Source organism: Xiphophorus maculatus, chromosome 7 (genome assembly GCF_002775205.1).
Source record: "Xiphophorus maculatus strain JP 163 A chromosome 7, X_maculatus-5.0-male, whole genome shotgun sequence".
Taxonomy (NCBI): domain Eukaryota; kingdom Metazoa; phylum Chordata; class Actinopteri; order Cyprinodontiformes; family Poeciliidae; genus Xiphophorus; species Xiphophorus maculatus.
The window spans coordinates 15,999,653-16,024,255 of record NC_036449.1 but is presented as its reverse complement, the minus strand read 5'-3'; the positions used below and the strand labels follow the sequence as shown (position 1 = coordinate 16,024,255).

General features: G+C 37.5%; 1 protein-coding gene across 6 annotated transcripts; it reads right to left on the bottom strand.

The window, feature by feature from the left end:
- Positions 1–741: 741 nt before the first annotated feature.
- LOC102227509 (integrin alpha-6-like) lies at positions 742–24,179 on the bottom strand. 6 transcript variants are annotated; one of them, XM_023336259.1, is made up of 26 exons: positions 23,934–24,179; positions 12,936–13,060; positions 12,757–12,836; positions 12,422–12,671; positions 11,975–12,109; positions 11,220–11,427; positions 10,382–10,575; positions 9,408–9,502; positions 8,595–8,722; positions 8,430–8,516; positions 8,291–8,346; positions 8,043–8,212; positions 7,715–7,858; positions 6,926–7,044; positions 6,514–6,664; positions 5,392–5,478; positions 5,215–5,300; positions 4,256–4,330; positions 4,016–4,118; positions 3,751–3,927; positions 3,541–3,636; positions 3,358–3,465; positions 3,151–3,249; positions 2,933–3,055; positions 1,896–2,044; positions 1,396–1,483 (listed from the first exon to the last, which is right to left on the bottom strand). In XM_023336259.1, the coding sequence occupies exons 1-25, from the start codon at positions 24,125–24,127 to the stop codon at positions 1,937–1,939; spliced, it is 3,198 nt and encodes a 1,065-aa protein (XP_023192027.1). In that variant the 5' UTR covers positions 24,128–24,179; the 3' UTR covers positions 1,396–1,483; positions 1,896–1,936. The 6 variants fall into 6 exon arrangements, with proteins under 6 accessions (XP_023192023.1, XP_023192024.1, XP_023192028.1 ...); XM_023336258.1 differs by having other exon boundaries at positions 1,398–1,483; positions 1,914–2,044; XM_023336255.1 differs by lacking the exon at positions 1,896–2,044 and having other exon boundaries at positions 742–1,483.
- Positions 24,180–24,603: the final 424 nt, after the last annotated feature.

Below are 24,603 nucleotides of genomic sequence, written 5' to 3'. Positions count from 1 at the left end.
GGTAACAACCAAAGAACCGCTGAGGTTGCTGCAATACATAAACTACGACATGTAGGAACAGCAGCATCACGGTCCACATTGAAGACAGTTTAACATTAACAATGAGGGACAACAACAAAAAATAGACCTTGCTCCAAACAGCTGAAATTTGCTACTGACATGGATGAGAAATGTTCCTTCTGGAAAAAAGGGTTTTGTGATCAGATAAATGGAGCCATTTGCTCAGAATCACAAACTTCTCATTCTGGAGCTGAGGTGAGGCTTCCTAGCTTACGGACAGTGCACACATGCAATAGAGCATGTACATCAGTAGTACTGATACAAAAGAATTAATCCTAATTCTTCATTCTAACAGCTAGATGGTTGAAACTTGTACATGGATACATGGTCCAACAGGAAAAGGGTTTGGCTAACACCAGGCTTCTGGCCTCACTGTGGATTTAAAGGCCAGGTTCAGACCAGAACAGTCAAGTAGTTTGAAAGAACTCGACAGCCTGGTTTCTCTGCTACTTCCTGAAACATCAAAGCAAACAGGGTGAATGTGTTGTACTTCTGTACTAAATTTACAAATTTCTCTTTAAAAACTGCTTTGTCCTATATTCACTCACTTTCGTAAAAGAACATGATTAAAAAAAAGGTGCATCACCAAGTTTTGATAGACATTAAATTGAAGTAAAACAAAAATTTATAAAGTGTAGATTAGGAATGGTAAAGTGTCTACATCTTCACAAAACAAAAGTGTCTTAAAGTGTTTTTATTTTTTTAATCCTTTCAACTTACAACACACATTACTGAAAAAAAGTACAATTGTTGCTTTTTTAAAATCTTCCCTTTGGATTCCTCAAAAAGATTCGCCTCAGTGATGATCTACAGTCCAGTGATTGCTACCTGAACATAAATTATGCTTTTAACATTTCATTTTTTGACCTGATGTACCTAAGATGAGTCAAAAAGGAAGGTTTGTAATAAAGTTCTGAAGGTAGAAATCTAGGGGTTTAAATTCATGTTACAGAAAGTGAGCTAGTTGTACCTTCTTTTCATAATTTGAGTTAAAAAAAAAAAAAAAAAGACAGTACAGCTCCAGAAACAGCAGTAAACCAAACAGCTTCGGTTGTATGGCTATTTTCATATAAAAAAAATAAATACAAAATGTGCAGAAATATTTCAATATATACAGCATTTAAAAAAAAAATCCTTTTTACAGCATGTAAATTCATTGTTTTCAACCCCAATTTAAAATAAAAGCACTCTATTCACACACCCAGGAAACATTAAAGTTTAGTGGCTCTAATCCAACCAGTTTGTAGAAAGAAATAAACATTCATGAATAATCGTCGTTGATCCACGTCGTCATCCACTGCTTCTTTTCTAAAGCACCAGGTTTCATTTTTCCATCGCTGTGGCCCGGAGTTTCCTTTTTTATCCGCACTGCGTGGTAGCGAGGTATGCTGTCGTCTTGTTTGGAGCGTCTGAAGAACCCGCACTGGTGGGAAGAGACGAGATTTAAACAAGAAGTTCTTCAGAGGTGATAAATAAAGGAGAGGAGTGCAAGATGGTTAAACATGCTGTGCGGCGTTTGCTTTACAGAAAAGGCAAGGAAAAGCGGTCTGCAGAGAACAGCGCTGCACACGGAAATACGCTGAAGCATTTCTTGGCAGAACAGACGCACATTCTGCAAAAAACGACCTAATTACTGAGCACAAGCTGTTACTCTCACACAGAAGAAAAAGATGTCTCTTTTCTGCTGACGTTAGATAGAAAGTTCCTCTAAGCGAAAGCCTCCAAATGACTCATCTTCTGCTCAGTACAATATGTGTCTGATTGAGAGTTTCTGCATTAGGTCAGCGGGTTTGGCTGGGAAAGCGAAGCTCGTTAGCAGCTGCGGTAATAATCACACTTCATGCCGACTTTACCCCCTGATCAGAGGGAGAGAGAATCAGGCTTCATCAGAGAGTTTGTCTTTGTCAGAGGGCTGAACGTGGATCTCTGCCTTGTGATATGCAGCACTGTATTGTTCTTTAGTCGGTCTCTTGAAGAAACCGCACTGAAGAGGGACAAGGGTGGGCAAAGGTTAAGCGTGTCATCATCCACTGAATGTTTCATGACTTTTTCAATCTAAACTCACACTTCTTTTCTTCCAGATTTCAGTTTTTAATATGAATATTTGGTTCTTTTAAAAAAAATTTATTGTATTACATATTAATTGAGAAAATGTTAGTCAAACTACAACTATGCAAATGAGTGTTGGAGCTCAAAACTATTAGAGAAAAGTTACTTGAGAGAGTTGTTCCTATTAGTCACCAAAACATGTACGATTCTAACTAAGGTGCTCATTAGGTACCAACTAATTTAACATGTTTTATGCTGCTTTTCCTGACACTTTGCACTATAATTCCCTCAGCAACAACATCAGAAGCACTTGATAAGTAATATACATCTCTTTATTTATAGCACATAGATTTATCAAGTACACCCTGTTTGGTTGCTTTGTCTTGAAAAAGTATTGATCCCACTTCTGAGCTTTCATATTTTGTCACATTTGAAAGAAAAACATCAGTGTTTTTTATCAGGACTTTGTGTCACAAACAAATACAGCGTTGCTTCATGCCTGAACTTTAAAAAGTGACACTGCATCAAAACAGAGAGGATGTTTAGCTATCGCTAAATGCTGATATTTGACATTAAAGTTTCCCATGTAGGAACAGGAAGAAAAAAAAGTGAACCCAACCAATATCTGCGTATGCATTTTTCATCCGTTTTCAATAAATTAAATCTTTCTTTATTAGGCATGAAATCCTGCTACTCACCACACACAACCCATACAATCATCTGCTTTGGTGATTCAACATAATGTGTGAAATCGATCAAATATTAAAGACAATTAAGTTGATGTCAATGCCTTATTTGCATCTAATTTGTGCTTTTCGCTCACCTTCCACAACAGAAACACCATCAATGCCAAAATCAAGATTCCTGCCAGAACCGCTATCAGAATGATCCACCAAGGAACTCCGAACTGAGCCACGTCGCTGTCTGGGGATACGGGCACCTTCACCTAAAACACAATGTTAAGGCAAAAATGCTGACCCCAGGGGATTTATATCAAGAATGCTGAAGTTAATATTTCCATTCAGCTGATGAAGTGCTTACAGTAAAGTCGGGAGATTTCAGGATAATGTTCTGAGCCTGAGACTCAAGTACAAGTGAAGCCTTCACAACTAAAGTTATGGTTGGAAAGGAAGCATATTCCTGTGTAAAAACAGAAACAAGAGCTTTAATAATCAATCTGGGCCTCCATCAATACACTGACCAACTCTCCATGGGAAAAGAGAGGCGATAAAAATTACAATTTGTTACCTCGATGAAGGTGGAGTTCCACAAACGAGATCTCAGCTCAACTGCAGTACCATCAATCCCCTGCAGAGGGCACTTTAGCACCACACATTTGCTTTCCTTCTCACAGGACTGCAAAAAAGGAGATAAACCTATAATCACTGCATATCTGCATGTTTAAAACAAAGCATGTTTACATCTACTCACCAAAACTTTAGTACTGCTTGAACGAAAAGCAATTTTGCCACCAAGTTTTCTTTCTTTTTTGACAATTTCCTGTTTTGTCGGGGAAGGAGATCTCTTCTGAAATCACATGTATTCATGTTAAACCAACACAGAACAAAAATGTAAATATCTGCAGGAATATCTGAGCTGAAAATAACGTTGTTTTAACACCAAATTCTTAGAAATACCAACCCAAATGTCTTTGAGAGAGTGAATTTCAGATTGAGGAGAGCAGGCGATTTTCTCAGGTCCATGAGATGTGACCTTCACCAAGTACAGAAGCCATTTCCCATCTTTATTGTCTCTGGGCCAATGAATGTGTAGAGTGACGGGGGGAGGAGAGATCGAAGGCGTCCACAAGTTACTTATCTGGAGGAGAAATTCAGATGGCCCAGCTCCTGAATAGAACTCTTAGAACAAGAATTAATGTTCTTACATAAGTTAGGACTAAACTCACTCTAAATGTAAAATTAATCAAACTTCCAGCATCCTCTTCTGTTTTCATTGCAGTTTCTGCTCTCACAACACCGCCAAAGGAAACCTGACTGGGTTTGGCTTCACTGATGGGGCAATAGAAAAACACTCAGTTTATATATATAAAAAAAAAATAAATATATATATATATATATATATATATATATATATATATATATATATATATATATATATATATATATATATATATCAATGTACCTACCCACTCAATGTCAATGGGAATTCAGTTATCACTTTGCTCTTTATTTTCACAGAGGAAATATTTTGAGAACTTGTCCTAAATGAGAAGAATACAATTTTATCAAAAGACAGCTGTAAGTATCAATATTTTTGGGGGTCAAGTACAGTTAAAAACAAACATAAATAGTTAACTATAGAAATTTACAAAGAAATCAGTTTCTAGAACTAGAAACTTAAACTAGAACATACCATATCTTCAATAAGAAAGCTGCTACTGAGTGAATCCTTATTATTATTATTATTTATTGTTAGTGAGATATTTAAAAGATAAATAAAAAGTAATACAGATGTAAAAAGCTATTCAAAAGGAAACACATTTTTTTCTTGATTTTCAAATCAAGACAATGTCTGTGGTTCACTTTGAGAGAGAGCAAAACTTTTATCAGATAATAGGAAGGAGGATCAGAGAGCAGTGAAGTTGCTTCAGTTGATCCTTTTTATGCTTCAACCTCAGGGACGCAATTCGTCCCTGAGGTTTCTAAATGCTGACAGCCTTTAGAAAATCTCAGACTTTAGTTATAGGTCTTCAGGTAATATCCACAAACTTGAATTCTAGTAAAGGTAGCCAAACTACTCAAGCTTATCTTTTAAAAAAAATCATTGATATTTAAAAAGTTATATCCACAATAATATTTTGTTTCAGAAAAATTAAAAACCCTATTTTATACCATCTGATATCTCAAACATACAACGTCATTTCTGCTGTTAAAGTGCAGTTCTATGAAATGCAGTCTTCCCTTTCCAGGTTTATCGTTTTTGATTTTTTTTGTGACTGCTGGTGAAGAGCAACCTTTTTACTCCATTCCTGAATATTGAAGCGGCACGAAAAGTCATCTATAACATCATGGTTTCCAGGTAACATGATACAGTTTATCACTGCAATATGTAAAGCTCACCTATTGAAATGAGCAGATCACTTACGTTTGGAGGTGAAGATCAATCTCAAACTCAGTGGTATTGAGTTTTACAGCATTGTGCGCAGTGCTCAGAATGATGTAAAACATGACCTTGTGTAAAAAAAAACAAGACAAAAAAAACATATCTCACCTTAAAGTAGCTATATCTTGTCAAGCAACTCTTAAAAGTTCATATGTTTACCTTTGAGTTGCTCTTAAGTGGGTTTCCCAGCTCACACTCTGCTTCAGATCCATTATGGTTGGCAGTACAGAGGATCTGCTTGTTTGACTAAAAAGAAAAAAGAAGTTATTTTTAAACAGCACTCACATCCAATCAGATTTTGACCAAGCGAATTCTATTCAATTAAAATTCCCAAAATTTAACCTTAACCCTAACCCTATCCCTTACCCTAACCCTATAACCCTAACCCTAACCTTAAAATTTAACCCTAACCCTAAAGGCTGTTTCACTATAAAGTTGGAGATCTTAAAGCACTACATCCGCTTCACACTGCATACTATCTGCCCTTTTTCTTAAAGGCTTAAATAAGGCTCCTGCATCCACTCGTTTTACACATTTTCCATGCTGGCATAAGAGAAACCCGCATTACACAGGTCTAAACATGCTAAATGAATTTTGTAGAACATCCAAGTTAACTCATGACTATGAAGAATGTGTATCATGTTTTAGGTCAAGCAGTGTTCTGCTGCATCGGGACAGCAGAACATTGCTCTATGAGAATCCCCCCAAGTGCTAGTCAAATTAATCAAAAAGATGGGTAGGGTTGTTTGTTTCACTTTTAGTTTTAAGCAACCGACATGCCGAGGTGAGTAAATCTTCACCAGTGTACACAAAGAATCTGCATTACTTGGAATGCGCTTAATTGATAAAAATTTTGCGTCAATGGTGCAATAATATTTGTATTGCAGTTGCATTGACAATCAGTGGTACACATGAGCGACATACACTGGCTTTGATGGCTGTGGAATTTACCACATTTTTAAACATATCTTGTGATCAAATTCTGCGTCCAATAGTGTCAAAATGTACCAAAGTGATGCTGGAGCATTATTGTTCATTATTGTCATGTCTTTCTATGGCATTGACACAAAAAGCAGGAAGTAGCGTTTAAAATTTGATTTACCGTGCATATTTAGATTACACGTCTTCTACCCCTATTCAAAATTCATGACATCATGTGAAAACATGACCACATACAGTAACATCAAAAAGGAAATCTTCCTTTCACATTCAAAAACGTCCTACTGCTTGTCATGCCTGTGCTGCTGTGTTGTAAAGTTCTCACTGTGGACTCAAACTTACAGATCGAACTCCAGAATACGACAGGATTTCTGGGAATTTCCCCACAAGCTTTGCTTCGTAGGCATCGTCACCATTTTTATTGGTCACCGTCACCTTCACAGCCAAGTCCTTCTTCTCGTAAGTCAGCTTAAACTCTGGTATATTATGTGCACTGCAGAGATACACAAACCTAAGAATCAGCTTTGAGGAAACAAAATTTCTAACATAAATTTACATTTAGAAGCTCAAAATCTTATCCAATGTAGACAAAGCAGACTTACTTGTAGTAACTAAAAGAAAATAAGGATTTTTTTTTACTGCAGTAAATAAACTCAAGCTCAGAGCGTTGTCTTAATTCTAATTGGATTTACAATTACCATGAAATGATTTTACATTATAATTTTTTTTAGCAATACAAAATTTTTATTTGAACCTTTTGCTTAACGGGGTGAATTCATTCCTGCTGATTGGTATGTAGTGCAGATTGTTCTCCATTTTTAAATTGCTATAACAAATCCTTTTATTTTTACATCCCTCCTTTACAAAGTTTACCTGCAACAATAAACCAAAAACAAGATGTCATTAACAAGATAAAAATATCAGTTTCCACAAGCTGATATGAAAAAGTATTCATAACACTCCAACATTGTGCACTCATAGCTGCAAGAACCAGATTGAATAGGCAACATTTATGAACAGTTTTCAAGTATAATCGGATATAGAATTGGATTTGGACCTTGACTTTAACTAGGTCACTCCAACACAATAATAAGCCTTGAAATCATCCTATTGTAGCTATGGTTGTGTGTTTAAGGTAAATGTCCTGCTGTCCCAGTGTTAAGTCTTCTGCAGCCTCAGATTTTCTTTCAGGCTTGGTCTGAATTTAGCTCCAAATGTTTTGCATATTATTCTTCTGTCTTTGCACAATGGTTTTCTTCTTGCAGCTCTTCCATAAAAGTCAGATTTTACACTGGATGTCTAATAGTTTTCTTGTTTTTACGTTCTCCAACATCAGCGCTGTATGACGTTGGAGAACCTGAGATTGAATTACACATTAAATACTCTATTTACTTCAAAAAGTTACCACTTTGTGTTGGTCTATCACATACAATCCCAATACAATTAACTGAACTTGATGGATGTAAAATGATAAAATATAAATAACTGAAGTGATGTGATTAATTTAGCAAAACACTGTTAAAACTGATATGTGACTTTTTACCTCTGTGACGGCTTGCCGTGGCTGGGTGGCGTCTAAAACTGGCATTATCTGAGGTAGACCATTTCCCATTTTTTTTAGTTTTGCTTTGATAATTTCTGCAGAAACTTCAATGACAACGCTGCGCATCTTGTCCTTAATGTTGTCCTGAGCAAATGCAACACAGTTAAAAGTTGAATAAGTTGAATATTTTCCTGTTTAAACACATTAGCCAGTAATAAAAAAAAGTCAAACTGACAAAGATCTATTGGGATTGGATTCAGACCTACATATTTTCACTGATAATATCTTTCAGGCTCAAGCTAATTTTAATCTGACAATTGTGATTTACCTTAAGCCCGACGTTTATGCTGACACACTGTCCTGCGTTTTGATTCTGGAGCTCCAAGGTGCCATTAAACTGGACGTCTGATTCAGGATGAGTCTTAGTCAGAAAAATCACTCTGGAGTTCAGTCCTTGTTTCCTGCGGTCTCCATCTGCCTCTATGAAGTAGCTGATTGCTGCAGGATCAAATTTAATCAGATGTTATTAAAACTAGTAAACATCTGTGCACCATGAAAAGTTCTTTTTGTACTCACTGAGCCTCTTGTTGTAGGATGTCGCTGTGTAGTTGAAACATGCTTTCACAGTGAAGCTAATGGCAAAAAAAGGAAAATTAACAAACAGATCATCCTGTCTGCAGAGTCTGTTTGAGTGCAAGAACATCTGAAGACCCACCAAAAACTGGAATCACAGCCAACACTGAGGTCAATTTCCTCAGGAGAAACCGTAATGTTTTTCCTGATGTTAACAATTGGTCTCGCCCTGGAAGAAGGTTGTTAAATTAAAGAATTAAAGACAACAGTAAAATCTTCATTTATTTTCCTCTTCCTCCATGTTTACCTGTAAATCAAAGCTGCATCTGACAGAGATCCTACAGCCAGGTCTGGATAAGAGTTACCATCCAGGTCCATGTTTCCTGCCAGAGAATATCCAAAATATCGAAGGCTGTGCTCTTTGCCTGAAAGGATCTGAAATGAAGAAGAAGAGATTTTAGAGAATAATGAGAAGAAAAATTAACCAGAACCCATACAGCAGTAATACTTGTTGCATCTGCATTAGTTTAACTGCTGGGAGTAAACGATATCATTTATAGTTATAATTAAAATGTGCTTATGGTGAAGTAAAGAATGAATATCTGGATTCAGAGTTGTTGTCTGATTGTCAAGAAGCATCTCAACATGTTTACTTTCACAAGAGGAGCATTACAGCAAAAGCTACAATGCTCCACTTGATATATAGTGGATAGATATAAGGAAAAAGACAGAAGGTGGAACAAAAAGTTAAGAAAGAATGAAGAATAAAGAGAATACAACATCCTAGTCTGCTTTACAATTGCAGAAAGAGAGAGAAAAAACAGAGAACTAAGAAACCACAGCGACCAACAACATACAGTATGTATAAATAATGTCACTGAAATTGAAATTATTTATATTGAAATTATTATAATTAAAAAATTATTGGTATCCACAGTCCAAAATAGAGAGCATCTGTACACATGAATCCAAACTCGTCTAAGTTTAAAATAACAAGCTAAAAGTTAGAGTCATGTCACTTGAGGGATAAAGTCCAACTTGTTCAGCTTTCAACAGAGGTACACATATAATCCACAATACAAAAATGATGATACTAAAACAAAATGTTATTAGAACCAACCTGTGCAGGAGTTGTTTTTATTCCTTGTGCAGATCCATGATAAATGTAGACTCTTCCTGCCCCCTCATCGTCCTGAGGAGCTCCAACTGCAATATCTACACAGGTATAATTGCTGATTATTTATATACTCAAGCTGCTGAGACTGCAAAGGTTTATTCACTCCTTTGCAGAATCATGTCCCTATTCTTTACCAACATGTAAGGATCCAAAGCTGTCTGATCCAGCTTTGACTTCTAAACTGGGCCTTATTACATTTTAAGTACAACTTCTGTGTATTTAACAGGGATTAATGCGATAGACCAACCCATTAAAGCATAGCATTTCAAAGTGGAAAAAACAATGATGGTATAAATTAAAGTGTCCTGCATTATTGTATTCTACCCCTAAATCAATATTTTTCAGAAGCACCTGTTGCTGCAATTTTATGTCCAAATCTATTGGGGTATGTCTCTGCCAGCTTCGCACATCTAGATTAAAATATTCGTCCATTTTTCTTTTTAAAGCATTTCAGTCTCTGACTAAATGGATAGAGTCGACAAGACCAGTTTTCAAGTTTTGCTAAGTTTTTTATGAGTGTCCTGTATTTGGTCCTAAGAAACCCAATCAAGTATGGCCATCTTGTTGCAAAAGAAAAGCATACACACAGCATGATGCTGCCACCATCATGTTTCAAGGGTCGGGCTGCACATTTAGGATGCTGTGCAGTGTCAGATTCATCCTTCCATAGTAGTGGGGGAGCTGGCGCCTATCGTCAATTAGCCTGTCTAAAGAGTCAACAATTTTAAATGTAGCTTCCTTCACTGTCTTTTTTTTTATAAAGACCACATTTCTTAAGTGCATGACTGACAATTGTCAGGCCAACAAATTTTCCTAATTAATTGTGGTTTTACTCTCTTCTTGATAACTTTTAAAAATCAGTCAGCAAGTGCGAAATGCCCGAAAACAAGATTTATGTTTCAAAGCAGATAAATTACCATTAAATGAGTCCTGATTAACATCCCCGATGTTTTCCACTGCCAGTCCGAACACTGAATCTTTGGTCCCGTTTAGGCGAATCGGAGTTACATTATCCCACTGTCCTGCTGTGTTGATATAAACATAAACGGCTCCACCGATGTCTGTGTCCTTCATGTAGAAGTAAGGGGCTCCCACGACAATGTCTTGCCATCTAAATCATATACAGAAAATATAGGGACACTGTTAGCTTGCAGCACCATCAAAGATTACAGGAGAATTTTCCTCATCTGATGTAATTCTAATGTAATGTAAGGTTTTAGGCCAAAACTTGGGCCTGTTCATAATTCAGTTCTTTGTGAATAAAAGGAACCCCAGAGCATGACGGCGCCTCCACCGTAGTTCACTGTAGGAACAAGGTTCCTTCTGTGACAAATGTTTAATTTTAAACCAAAAGATCCAATTTGGATTCATAACACATTCAGCAATGGAAGACTTTGGAGGATTTTATCTAGGCCTCGATGTTTTAATTGGAAGAAAATAATTCTGTCTTGCCGGCTCTACACAGGCGCACCACCAGCACTTGTTGGAAATTCCTGCAGCTCCTCTAGTGCTGCTGTCCTTACAGCCTCCCTGACTAATTTCAGTTTCAGTTCATCTCTTCTTCAATTTTTGAGAAATTTCTGGTTTGGGGAATCTACCAGTTGTCATATACAATGATCATATATCCTTTGTAGCTGATTTGCAAACTAAGACGTCAGCTGAAGGCCACAAATGAATCCAACAAAACTTAACTTAATTTCAACTATTGTAACTGGTATAAGCTATACTGAAGAAAAACAACAAAACGTTCCCTACCCATCACCATTCAGGTCGACCACAGCCACATCGTATCCAAATGAGGATCCCAGTCCCGGCCCATGCAGAAGTTGCTCCACTACGAGTTGCTCGATAAATTTTTTCTTCAGCAGGGCTACAAGTCCCTTGTGATTGGCTCTCGGTGCGCCAGCCACCACGGTCAGGTCACGGCTCTTCATGATGTGGTGCCCGGTGTCCAGAGAGAACCCTATAGTTGAAACATCAATATGGAGCAAAAACTATTTAACTTATAAGGAGAATGGAAAAAAAGATGGCAACTACACATTAGTTTGATCTCATTGAAACTGACATAATTTCAGGTCACAGTTTGACAAAGACCTCAGTTGTTTCTCTTCTACCTCTTCCTCTTTCTAGTCTATGCCCAAACATGTTAGACAAACACGCAGGCCGCCATAGGATGTCCTAAATCTATGCATTTTGGAGGCAGGTTTTCCCAATATAGGTTGCTTTAGTCAATCCAAATGTTACTCTCCACCCAGATTGAGTAAAATCTACTCAATCAATGTGTGTGTGTGTGTTGATTTGAGAGGAACCAACATACACACACGTTGGCTGCTGCTTGTGATCTTGTAAGTTGTTTGAAGCACATTATTGCACATCTTATGTAAAACCCTTGGTATGATATATATTAACACCTCAAGTTTTGCAGCAATCAGTCGGAAACTGTCATTACAAAGTAGCCCAAGTGATACACAAACATTATGTGCAGTCTGTTTTTTAGGTAAATAACTCACCAAGGTAGCTGTGGGCTGGCACAGGGTTGTTGGGGTGTTTAAAGTTGTCGTTGTCGTTTTCATACTCATACGGTCCATCGTTATATATACCCCTTTCTATCAACGTGATGTTTTTTTGTTCCACTCGTACCATCCCTGGAGATAATTTCAAAAAATAAAACTTTGATGCAACAACACTGGGTGCAGAAAAATGATTAAGATAAAAACAGTCTAAGGCAGGGGTGCCCAAAGTCGGTCCTGAAGGGCCGGCATTCTGCATGTTTTAGTTCTCTCCCTGGTAGTACCAACAACCTTTTCAGCATGTCAATGTTCTTCTTAGGCCTTCTAACGAGCCATCATTTGATCCAGGTGCGTTAAACCAGGGAGAGAATTAAAACATGCAGGATGCCGGCCCTCGAGGACCGACTTTGGACACCCCTGGTCTAAGGAATATATAATGATAATGACCTTTCCAGTTTCTTGCTCCTGGGGCTCCAAACACCACATAATGGTAGTCCTTGGTGAAGGTGACCCCCAGACCTTGTTGACAGACTCCATACCATGCATGATCGGTTTCTCCTCGTCTCCCTTCACAAAATTTCCATTGACCTCCATCCATATCATCGTAGTTGATGGTCAAATTCTGACTGAAGACATAACAGCGACCGAGGACAGACTGGGAAACTCTGCTATGCTTTTGATATCGATGCGCACATGTCTGAAACGAGATCATCCAGAGTTCAGCAACGCAGAGCAATAAGAAGACACAGAGAGCAATGGTACGAAAATGTGTTGTGACGTACCACAACCTTTCCCCCGGGTCCCTGACTCTGCACAGACACACCCATCCACTGGTCCTGCTTACTCTCCTGGCTTGGATCCTCTTTCAGTTGAGGCAACCAAAGAGAAAGAAACAAGACTTGTGTTACTCAAACAGGCAGGTAGGATAGTAGGTATGTAGGCAGGTCGATTGGTTTCTCACCATCATTATCAAATTCAATGCGCTCACAATTATCAGACTCAGAGATTTCACACTTAAAAAGGCCCCCAGTCACATTGGATTTTTGGTTTTTTAAAGCCTTGGCTCTCGGGGCACCAATTAGTAACCTGAGAAAACAAAAACACAACAAAACCTTTTATTTTAAAGATTGTACGCTAGCTTCCACCGTCATAATGCTGCATTTGAGATTCGATCACAATCAAATACAGTGGACCCTCGTTTTTCGCGGGGGTTACGTTCCAAAAAGAACCCGATACGCGAAATTCGTGAAGTAGAAACCTTTATTTTTTTTTACAATTATTATTAGGCCTGTCACGATAGCAAATTTTGCTGAGCGATTAATTGTCTCAAAAAATTATTGCGATAAACGATAATATTGTCTGAAGACCTTTTTACACTGATTTAATAGAAATGACGTAATAATGCATGTGATTTCCTGCCAAAGATAGATACACTTTATTTTCAAAAGAATATTTAACACTGGAGCTGATAAACTAAATAAACAAAACAACCAAAAAAAAATGGATTCTCAGTCTCCATTAACAAAAAATGTACTTGATAAAAACTAAACAACATAAAGCCAAAGTGTAAATAAATACTGCATTCAACCAAAAGAGTGCAGATTATGAAGTCTGTATATTATGTTGCCCTTCAGTAATAATTAGATTTAAATAGAGAAGATGGGCACATCGACTACCTGATGCAATATTTCACACTACATGATTTTTTGCTCCTATTTTTCCCCATACAACAATCTTAGACCTTTGGTCTTCCTAAGGTTGTGTGGTGTGTTACGGTAGATCCTCGTTGCCGCTCCGATCTAAATCAGGGGTTTTTCCCCGACTGGGAGCTTTAACTCAGCCTGTTGAATGTGACAGGCAGCCAATCAGAAAGCGCGGATTCTCCTCCGTGTTTTCTGAGGGGAAATTACGTCGGGGAATCCCAAACAGCTGACACGGCGCAACCCGAAGTCCAGCGGACGTGGAAACAACATTAATGTTTATTCAACATGCAAAGAATATAGAAATGACAAGAGGAGGAGTTGGAGCGAAATTGCTACCGCAGTTGATAAACCCGGTAACTTTTCAGCTGTTCTTCGTTAACGTGACGTAAATAGGTTATAATGATTTTCATTCAGTCAGGACTTTACGCTGACACTAGCCACATGCATTGCAGGTAGGTTGTAGTAAAGCATTGATTAATACCTGGTTTTAAAATTAGTTAACTGGACTTGTAGCCATTATTTTGTGCCCATTGTTGGACACCACACGGCAGGAACGAACCCGATCAAACCGTTATACCAAGGATTTTTTCATTCGGTGTCATTAACAGAAAGAGAAAAAGAGACGATAATGCCGATAATTGAAATGACGTCGATAGTTTTAATTTATCGTACGATTAATCGATTTATCGTTTATCGCGACAGGCCTAATTATTATACAATGAAATACTCCATAATACATTAAAACCAAAGAACAAAACCTTTTTACAAGCCCAAGCATTTGTTTAACAAATAAAAGTAGCTCCTGTATAAACGTTTTTTGGGTTTTTTTTTTTTTTACAAATAACTACTGTACTGTAAAATAATAATTTTAATAATCAATATGAACTGAAGGCTTCAAATTGCGGAGATCAGCACCGCAACCCGAGTCATTGGATTAGAACGGGAGAAAATGAAAAATGATTATGAAAAAAAATACAAAATACAGTAGGACAAATAGTGACTCGCGTGTATTTCACTGCTCTTCTGACTGAATCGCTGCATCCTGACTCCGCTCTGCAGCGTTTTTTTCTTCTAAAGCCCGCGGTGCATGTGTGTTTTTTAGTTTTTGTCGCTCTATTTTCTTCTGGCAAAAAGATTCTTGAAATTGGCAAGCTGTTTTACGTACGTGTACATATTACCCTCAAAGTTATTGACACACAGGTAGAGAAGAAGCGGAGAGACTGTTTAGCCAATCAGAATGCAGAACACAATGCACGATGCAAATCCGTGAAGCAGCGAGACCGTGAAAGGTGAACCGCAATATAGCGAGGGTTCACTGTACACACTTTTCAAAAAGGTTACACAGAAGCATTTTGTTGTAGATGGAATATTTTGTTCATATCAACTGTAACAATGACAGCAAGCAAGCCCAGATGACAGAATATAATTAGAATTTTAATTTATTTTTGTCCGTCCTAGTACCGTTTACCAAATTAAGAGAAAATGATCAGCAAACTAACCTCTCACACTCATTTGTCTGGGTTTTATGTCGCCCTGTCCACAGCTGCGACTGTCAAAAATGAAACAACAGCGGCATCCTGTTTTGTTAAGCCACAACATCTCTTTTCATTTCTATGAAGTGACCTTTGTTGCATACTTCACTGATGCACAGTTTCCTCTCAGCAGTCTCACTATCAAGTCCATTTGTTCAAAGCATATCAGAAGAAAAAACAGATTCACAAAGACATAACCAATATAGAACTGTTCATACACAAATATTACAATAAAAAGGAACAAACATATAGAGCAAAAGCCCAAACTTCCCAAAAATACTAGTTAAATTAGCAAAAGGACAATTAACCCTCTATGGCATGGCGTTGCCCTCAGGCAACAAACCACATAGCTGTACCTCACATTGCTCCTTTATTTTATTTTTTGGGGGGCATGATTTTTGACATATTTTTGTCCAAAAAATAGTTCTTTTATGAATATAGTTTTTGTTTGATTTGTATTTCATTTCTCATAATCAGTGTAGACAATCTTGGTGTTCTAGACCAATGTTACCCTGAGGCAACAAACCCAAATCTGGTTCCAGGAGGTGTCAGAGTCCGATTTTATGATTGACATGTAATTAGGGACCACCAAGCTCCCAAAGAATGCAGGAAAATATTTCTTCCCCACAAAAATAAAAAGTCATGCCATAGAGGGTTAAGATGAAAACATTTTCCTGATATCTCGAGCAACAATAACTATAAATGTTTCAAGTCCATTTGAGAGGAACACAAAAAACTGATTACATGCCAGAGTTTTTATTCTATTTTTGTCCATAAATTTCGACACATCAAAACCTGTTTATTTGCATAAATAGTACAGTTACAGAAAACAAAAACTAAGTACATCTTTGTTGCTTCAGCTGCATCTTAGACAGTAGCAGCCAAATCAAAGGTTGCCAATTGAATACCTTTGATTATGTAAAACATCATCTAGTGTTATCACCTGAATAATGGCAAGGTTTGACTTTGTGTTGTGCAATTCAAATAGTATCAACATATGAGTTGTTCCCCCACACTGCAAAAACACAAAATCTTAGCAAGTAGTTTTGGTCTAGTTTCTAATTCCACTGGCTGATTATTTCACTTATAACAAAACATTTTTCCCATGTTATAAGTGAAATAATCTACATCAATATTTTTCATCAGTATTAAAGGATTATTGACTCTATTCAAGCTCTTATATCTTGCTGAAAAGCTACTTATGAGCTAGCTTTGACTTATTTTAAGTTTACTAAGATATTTCCACTAAAAACTAGACCAAAATTGTTGGTAAGATCTTGAGTTTTTACAGTTCATGCTGGTAAACAGCAGCTTCTAGCACAAAGAAACACTAACACCGCAGTCTGTAAACAGCTGGTAATTGTTGAGAATTGATTAAGTTTGCAGATGTTCACATGCCCCCAAAATCTGGATTTTCATCATGTGACAGGTCTGGAGCTTACAGGTGTTTGTGTTAACACAATGCCAGGATGGAAAGACATCAGCAACAACCTTAGAGACAACTTCTGTTCAACCCAAAATCAAGCTTAAAAACCAAAAAGTTTGATCGTCTTACCTTTACTGACCTCAGTTATCATTTTAATCTTACTAAAATTCTGTACGGTACGATGAGAAAAAGACCCACTGAACTCAGGATTTCATCTGTTAAGCACGATGGTGGAGGGGTGATGATTTGGCAGCCACAGTTGTTAAGTAGACCATGAACTCCTCTGTGTGTCAAAGTGTTTTAGAGCCAAATGTGAGGCCATCTGTCAGCTGAAGCTCAGCCCAAAGTGGGTCAGAAGTAGACAATGCATTTCGGTGATTTCTCAACAATGCAGTTATTATGTCCAACCTCAGGCTGAACTCAAGCTGCCACAGAGCGCCAACAAGGAGGACACTGTGTCTCATGGCTGACTCATACCACTGGTCGAGGGGTAGATGATAATCAACACAATTTTGAACTTATCAAAGGGCTTAATAGATGGTTATTTAGGATTCATTCTCTTCAAAAGGTGTTTGACATCAAGGAGTTATACATCATCTGGACTTTGGATCAGAACTTTGGAAGGTTTTAGGAGTCTCTCAGTAGACATTTATGGCCAAAAGAAACATACGTGTAAAGTTCTACCTATATGGATGAATTTTCACATGATGAGACGGCAGCTGTCAAGCAACTCTCTGACTGACACTGTCAAAGTTGTGAAAATGTGCAACGTAAAACCACAGTCTAGCTCGTGTTTCCTGCCTGTCAAAGTTCATGAAGCAATCAGCTATAACAGGTACACCAGCTCCTGATTACAGGGCTTCTTCTTATACTGAGGAACTTAAAGTTCAGTATTTTTTTCCTATCAGAGAACTTCAGTACCCGTCATTTCTAGACCATCTAAAAGGCTCCTCACCTGCTGAACCAGCTCACAGTTCCAGTGCATGAGGCAGATAACACATCTAGCTCTAATTATTACTACCATTTATTTTCTTTTCAATAGAAGGTACCTCTGACCCACTGGTTCTGTGTTTGCATCTCCCTTTAGAGCGCTCAGCCTGCATCCGACTGAAGCAGATGATTGATTAAAGAGAGTGGTTTCTCTCAATCATCGGATATTTCATACAATCTGTTCTACTACCATTGTAAATATGACAATGTAATAAATTAAACAACAGACTGTTGGGCTGTTTGTAATTGGAGTCAAACCTGACTGTATGTGGATTGTATTGGGCCACAGATTACTTTTGTTGTAAATATCTATTCATATTTATATGTTTTCTTCTAAAATCTCATATCCGCTGTTCAAATCTACATCTATATAAATGTCATCAAACATTTACAGCTTCAAGAGCTTTAAGGTAGAGGTTGTCAGACTGAAAGATTAAACAGCAGTGAGGTCAGGTTGTTGTTCTTATCTAATTAGTTCACAAAAAAAAATTAAATAACCTAAAAATGAGAAGCTACAGAGTCATGTGTGCATTACCAAACTCACCATTCTTAAACTCACAATAGTTTATTTCTTCAAATGTGGGAGAGGAAACCCTGCCCACCCTGTTCCCCTCCCCGCAACCCTGCTGTTTCCTCTCAAACCCATCTATTGATCTGTGATGCAGTGCTGTGGCTCCTCGTTAGCTCAACAAGGACCAGAGGCATCCAAACACACCACAGGACACTTTACAGCCAGCTCCAGTTTCATATTTGCACCTTTCTGCATCAGAGCCTGATTAAAGAGATAATATCATAATCTAGTATCACAATCTGATTGCTGCACAATTAAAAAAAAAAGTCACATGATGATCACATTCTTCAAAAACAAACAAAAATAAATAATAGTAGATACAAACAATATACGACATTGTGTGATATTGAGAAAAACGATGTGTCCAAACAGTCTCCTCAAAGCTTAAAGATGCAAGTCTCCATGAATTTAAAACTCACAGGGCCTACATGTAGAAAAATCTCCTGAGAGGCATTTCACGTGTAGTTAAATATGTGCAACACAACATAAACATTTAAGGTGAACCTGAGAACTAACAACGCAACATGCAAGAGAAAACATTCAAATACTTTTCCACATAGCAAAGAGGTGGAATGTCAGTACTTTTAAATTACCTTTTTCACTACCAAAGGCCATTAGACTGGACATTAGACATTAGACTCTCCAAATTCAGGCGACTTTGGAGAGTGTAGTTAATCAAAATGAAGCCTCCTTAACCCTCTGACTGCACCACCACCTTGTGAGAAAACATTACAACCTGGAAATGCAGCAGTGATTACAAATGTCTTTTAAAGAGTCAAACATTTCTTTTAATATTGATTAGCCTTTTCTATTGCTTCTTGGAGGTTTTTTAAAAGTTACTCTTTGGACTTTAGCTAAATGTTCATTCATTTTCTGTCTAATTCAGAGAACATTGAGTTATATATTGTACATGTTCATCTTAACCAACAGCATCATCACAATTTTCATAACAGTATTACAATTCTGCACACAAAGACCTCCTCGGCATTTCCTTTAAGTTTTTAATTTCTGCTGTTGGGACATACTGTAGCTTGGGTCGTTTTTACCAAATATTGGGTCAAATATTGTGGCCCAGTTTTGTTGGGTTGGAGAAGAGACCAGAAGAAGCTTCATGATTGTTTACAGGCTGTCATTTTGAAGCGTACCTTTTCAACGGGATGAAATTAAGATATGATAAGATGTTTAAATTATGCACTTATGATAACGTTGTTTTTGATAATATTTTCAGGAAAATAAACCTAGACCTAACGCATTAGAAATGCGGCAACAATCACATTGATCAGGTTTTAAAATCTAGAAGTCATTTTCAGCTAAAATCCTCATCAAAACATTATGTCTCTCACTATAGAGTAAATGAAAACGGGTAGAGGTCAGTATGGACTCACAAAGTTACCTCACAGGACGTCTTGGCGCACCAAGACTCTTCTTTAGCTAGAGGAGCCTCCACAGCTGTTCTCACTGATTCACTTTACACAAAATACTCTGGCTGCTGCTGACCTGCAAACAGCTGGACACGCATCACAGAAGAAGGCGCAAATATTCAGCATCACATCAATTGAGCAATAAAGTCCACAAGTTTCTATATTCTCTGCTTTAAGTCAAACTTCCTTATCGCTAGGGAAGTTTGACTGGAATGTCTCAGTTGATGATTCACCGATGCCTTTAATCTATCGGGTTACATGCCCACAGATGGTCATGCATGTCCAGTCTAATGGCCTTTTTCTCTGGTTTCGCTGAGAGAATCCAGATCATTTACTCAACATCTTATTCATCCAGGAGGTATCTGACTGCTTCTCCTGTGGTAAATCAGGAATCCTCTTTCACTCAGAATAACATTATCTAAAAAACGTGAGAGATTTCTATTTAAACTACTAAAAACCTAATCAGATTTAGTGTCTAAGAGTTTTGTACAACAGCTAAACAGGCTCCCTATCAGATAAGAGGAACACTACCCACATGTTCACGTCTCCTTCTTACAGGAAAAAAAGCGTGCATGCAGGATTGTGTAAAGTCTCCTTCTTCGCCTCACATAAAGGATTTAGAATAATCCCATCAAGGCTAGAAGTGAAAACTGGCAAAAATTTGCAGCTGCCAGCAATCATTATCAAACATTTGGTTCACACAAGCTCAGAGAAGACAGATGGGGCGAGCGTGGTACTTTGCTGTGTTGTGGTTTTCATAAAGTTAGTGTTTCTTAAAGTTTTACAGCAGAGTTAGTCATTACCCTCGTATGTGCGCTCCGCTGAGCTTCTGTATGTTTTTGGCTTATTAGCCCATGGATCAGGTGAAAATTTAGAAAGATAAGATAATCCTTTTTTAATCCAGTGAGTGGGAAAGTTAAGCTGACACAGCAGGTAGTTTTCAGTACAAAATAAGAATAACAGAGATAACACAACAGAATGAAAAAATGGTGCCATGTAAAAATAAACACCTTACAAGCTAAGCTAGAAATGAACTGTAAATACAAAAACATCAATGAATACACAAAAAGATATACACATAAGATAAAGATTAAGTCCTACATAAGAAGGATCAATAAAGTGTCAAATACCAGATGATCTCGGTATCAGAACAACTCCACTGTTTTTCTGACAGCTATTTTGATAAATTGTCTCCGAAGTAAATCATCTAAACTGAGCTGAAAGTTCTTCCTAAATGTTTTCAATGAATAAACATTGGAGAAGAGTTTCTGTTTTCCAATAAGCTACGACATTTTAAATTTGATACCAGTGATGAAATTTAGAAAACAACTACGAGACAAAACAGCTTAAAATTGGAAAAGCTAAATGTTTTTGATTGGAGGCCTAAATGTTTCGAGCTCTAGAATAACTCTGCACAAGTATGGAGGGAAACATTTATTTTAGGCAACATTCAATGCAGGGTATTTTTATTTTTACTAAATGATTAAGATGAGCTTCAACAATGTGGAAAATAATAGACAACTTGTATCTCCTTTTACAAGTTGTCTATTATCAAATGACCAAGGTGAGGATGCGGCTGGTTGCCATGGAGTCTCAACAAAGGCCAGTGGACAGACATCGCTGACTAAGTTGTAACACTGATTTCTTAGTGTTTGTCATACTTCTTACCTGTTAATGGACAACAGGTTAAAAATGTGACTGACACTAAAAAGAGACTCCAGTGGAGGTAATAAAGTTCTCCTCTTTGAGAAAGAATAAATGACTAAACAGCTTAAGAAGGGCATTTCCAAACATAAAACTCTGACATTTTTAATTTGAGATAAGAAGCATGAAAAGGGACAACAAACATTGTTGTTTTATGCTGAGATGTTGAGGAATTCATATACACTTCTAAACAGAAATTTCTGAAAATGCCCCATTTGCTATGTAAAAGTAACATGCATAAATGTTACAGTGATGTAATATTTAACAATAATTTGGGCAGAAAATAACCACTGACTTCTCTATATTCTGACTAAGCTATGTTTATCTGTCTCTGGTTATTTGTCTTAGTCTCATTTGAGCAGACAGCTGTTTTCTACAGTTTTATATCTAGAGGGATAATGTAAAATCTCCAGGTGTTAAAATGAATAGCATAGTCCAAAACTGTCAATTAATATTTGGTATGTGTAAAGGAAGAAAAGCAACTTCTCCCTTTATTTTCTAATCTTCCAATGTCAGGCTGCATTCAGTCAGGTAAAGGACTTCCACATAACCAGCTATTTGCAACAGGCACCTTTGAACCCTGACTTTGGCTTTAAGGCAGTGTTACTTGACATGCTATTGGATGGTGTTTGCAAAGCAGCCAATCCAGGAGCACCATTACATTTCCTTAGCTCTCGGGTCCATAATGCTAACAGATAAACGTGCTCTAGAGTGTGTATGTGTGTTTTTAAGTGAGTTGTCAGCAGTCAATTTAGGCAAAGAACATTTCTGTCAAAACAATAACAGCTTCTTGTTTTCACATTTACTATGCTGTGCTTGAAGTGTTTTTCATCAAAGAAAGTCTTCAAATTATTTAAAATATATCCCATGTGTTACAAGGATGTATTACACTTCCCGTTATTCATATTGAAGTCTATTGCTTGGCAGGATGTTTTTTCACATTATGCTGATAATCAAGCTCATATTACTCAATAATTATAATAAATGTTTGTCCCATTATATTCCAAGAAGATACCAGACCTTAGCACTGAGACTTTAGTGGATTTCCTAATTATCACTTTATTTTGAAAAGCAAAAGTTCAGTTTCATGAGCCACACTCAGGCATGATTCCTGCTAGACCTGCAGATTTTTTTAAAAAATGGCTTAAATAGAACCTGTCTGACAACATGAAGTAGGCTGAAAGATCTCAAAAGAAATTGTAGAAAAATGACAAGCTGTCATTCTTCAAAGGTTACCAAGACATTCCTAACGCTTTAAGACTCCACTGAACCACAGAGAGAAAACCTTCCAGGCAGGGAGTGCGACTCAGTCACAATGAACCTGTAAAATTATCTAAACTATTTCAGATCCCACTTGACTCAGTTAAGGTCAGAGTTCATGAGTAATAAAGAGACTGGACAAAAATGGCATCCATGGAAAAGTTCCAAAGAGAGAGTGAGTCTTGCATTGCCACAAAAAACACCTTAATGACTCTCAAGACTTTAAAGAAAATATTCTGTGGACTGACAAGACACAGAGTGGAACATTAAAGTTCTTTATTATTTACTATTTTTGCAAAATAGGACACACTTGGACACATCTGGCTTATGCATGGAATCAATCCATAGATGCATTTTAGCAGAAAGCTGCCACAGCTTTCTGCTGAAGGAGTCTGTGAAGAGACAGTCCTGCTCTCTGCTCCTACCTGCAGAAAACAAACTATCAAGCCAGTGTCATGTTTCTGGACTCTGTTTGCCTGACAAACATAACATCACTTGCACAGCTCTAAATCACTTCAGATCAGCCAACAAGATTACGCCGCCAATAAGTGAGGTTTCCTCTCCTCTAACACCTGAGATTTGCCAGAATTGTATCATTTTGAAGTGAACCTTTTCGATATCCCTACAATCAGTTAATAGAAAATCAGGATGTTAAAGTGCTGCAACATACTGAAAAAGGTTTACTAGTATAGCTGTCAGATTTACTTGCCAGGGAGCAATTTGGTAGTAAACTGTTTTGTTTGATTCAAACTCTGAGGTGAAGACATGCAATAAAAAAAAATCTGCAAAGTAGGTGTAAAACTGAAGAGAAGCAGATGTTCCACCTCTGGCTGTGCTCCCTGATCTCAACCTTTCACAGACACATTTGCATGATAGTTGGATCCACTGTAAAACCACTTTTTTGTTCTTTCTTCTCTTTCCATTTCACGTTTCACGCATCATTCTGACTTTAGAAACAAAAGTACCAAGAAGCTCTGAGAGGTTGGGGGCCTTTTCCTGTAGCTTCAATGAATATGTTGCAGCTCAGTCTAAAAGTATAAATGTTGGATGGATGTAGAAATCCTTCAAACGAAACAGCCCATAATCGACAAAACCTTTGATGAGGGTTTAACTTCAGGAAGGAAAGAGGATTAGACCAAAAACACTTAAAAGGTTTTTATTATCTCCTGCTGCAGAGGATCTCTCGCGTTTTAACATTTGTAAATATAAACCAACTGCAAAGTTTATTTAAATTTTCTGTTTAATTTAAAGTGATTTTATATACCGTTAAATTCTCTTATTCCCTCCGGTGGTCTCTCTCCAGAACTGCGCTATTCAATGGGTAATTAAATAAAAGCAGAGTGAAAACTTACAGGACTTTATTCGGGTTGACTTGCTGGTGCAAGGCGAGGGAGAAGCCGAAGAGAGACCCCGGCTCCCCGCCTTTCCTGATGACATGACGGGTGTCCAGGTTGAAAGCGCGCAGTCCGCTCGGCTCCAGCAGATGACAGAGAAGGAAAAGCGCAGCCTGGACAGCAAAGTGTCCTCTCTGCTGCAGCAGCGCCATGGCAGCGACGTCCACACTAGTCCAGGAGGTAAGAGCCCGGGGGTCCCGCTGCTCTTCCACCCTTACTCACTTTGTTAATGAGGACAGCAGCCGGCTGTTTAACTGGTTGCTCCACAGCGCCCCCTTCGGCCGTCTAAACGGACCCCGAGTCAATAATAGCCCCGTAACTGAGAAACCACAATATCAGACAACTAAACATATAAAAGTAACCTTATTCTAAAAGTTACTCAAATTAATGACAAAGTGACGTGGGCCTGTAATGAGCTAAATTATTTTATTATTATTTTACGGGCAGTACTTTAAATGTTTTGAGTGCTATTGAAAAACAGAACTATACAATTATTTTTTTTAAATCTTTCAACAAAATAAGGATCATATGCATATTTTTGGTTATTGGATTGTTAAATTCTGATCAAAAAGAAAAGAAAAGCAATAAAATTTATAAAAATAAATATTGATTCATTAGCATTTAGTCA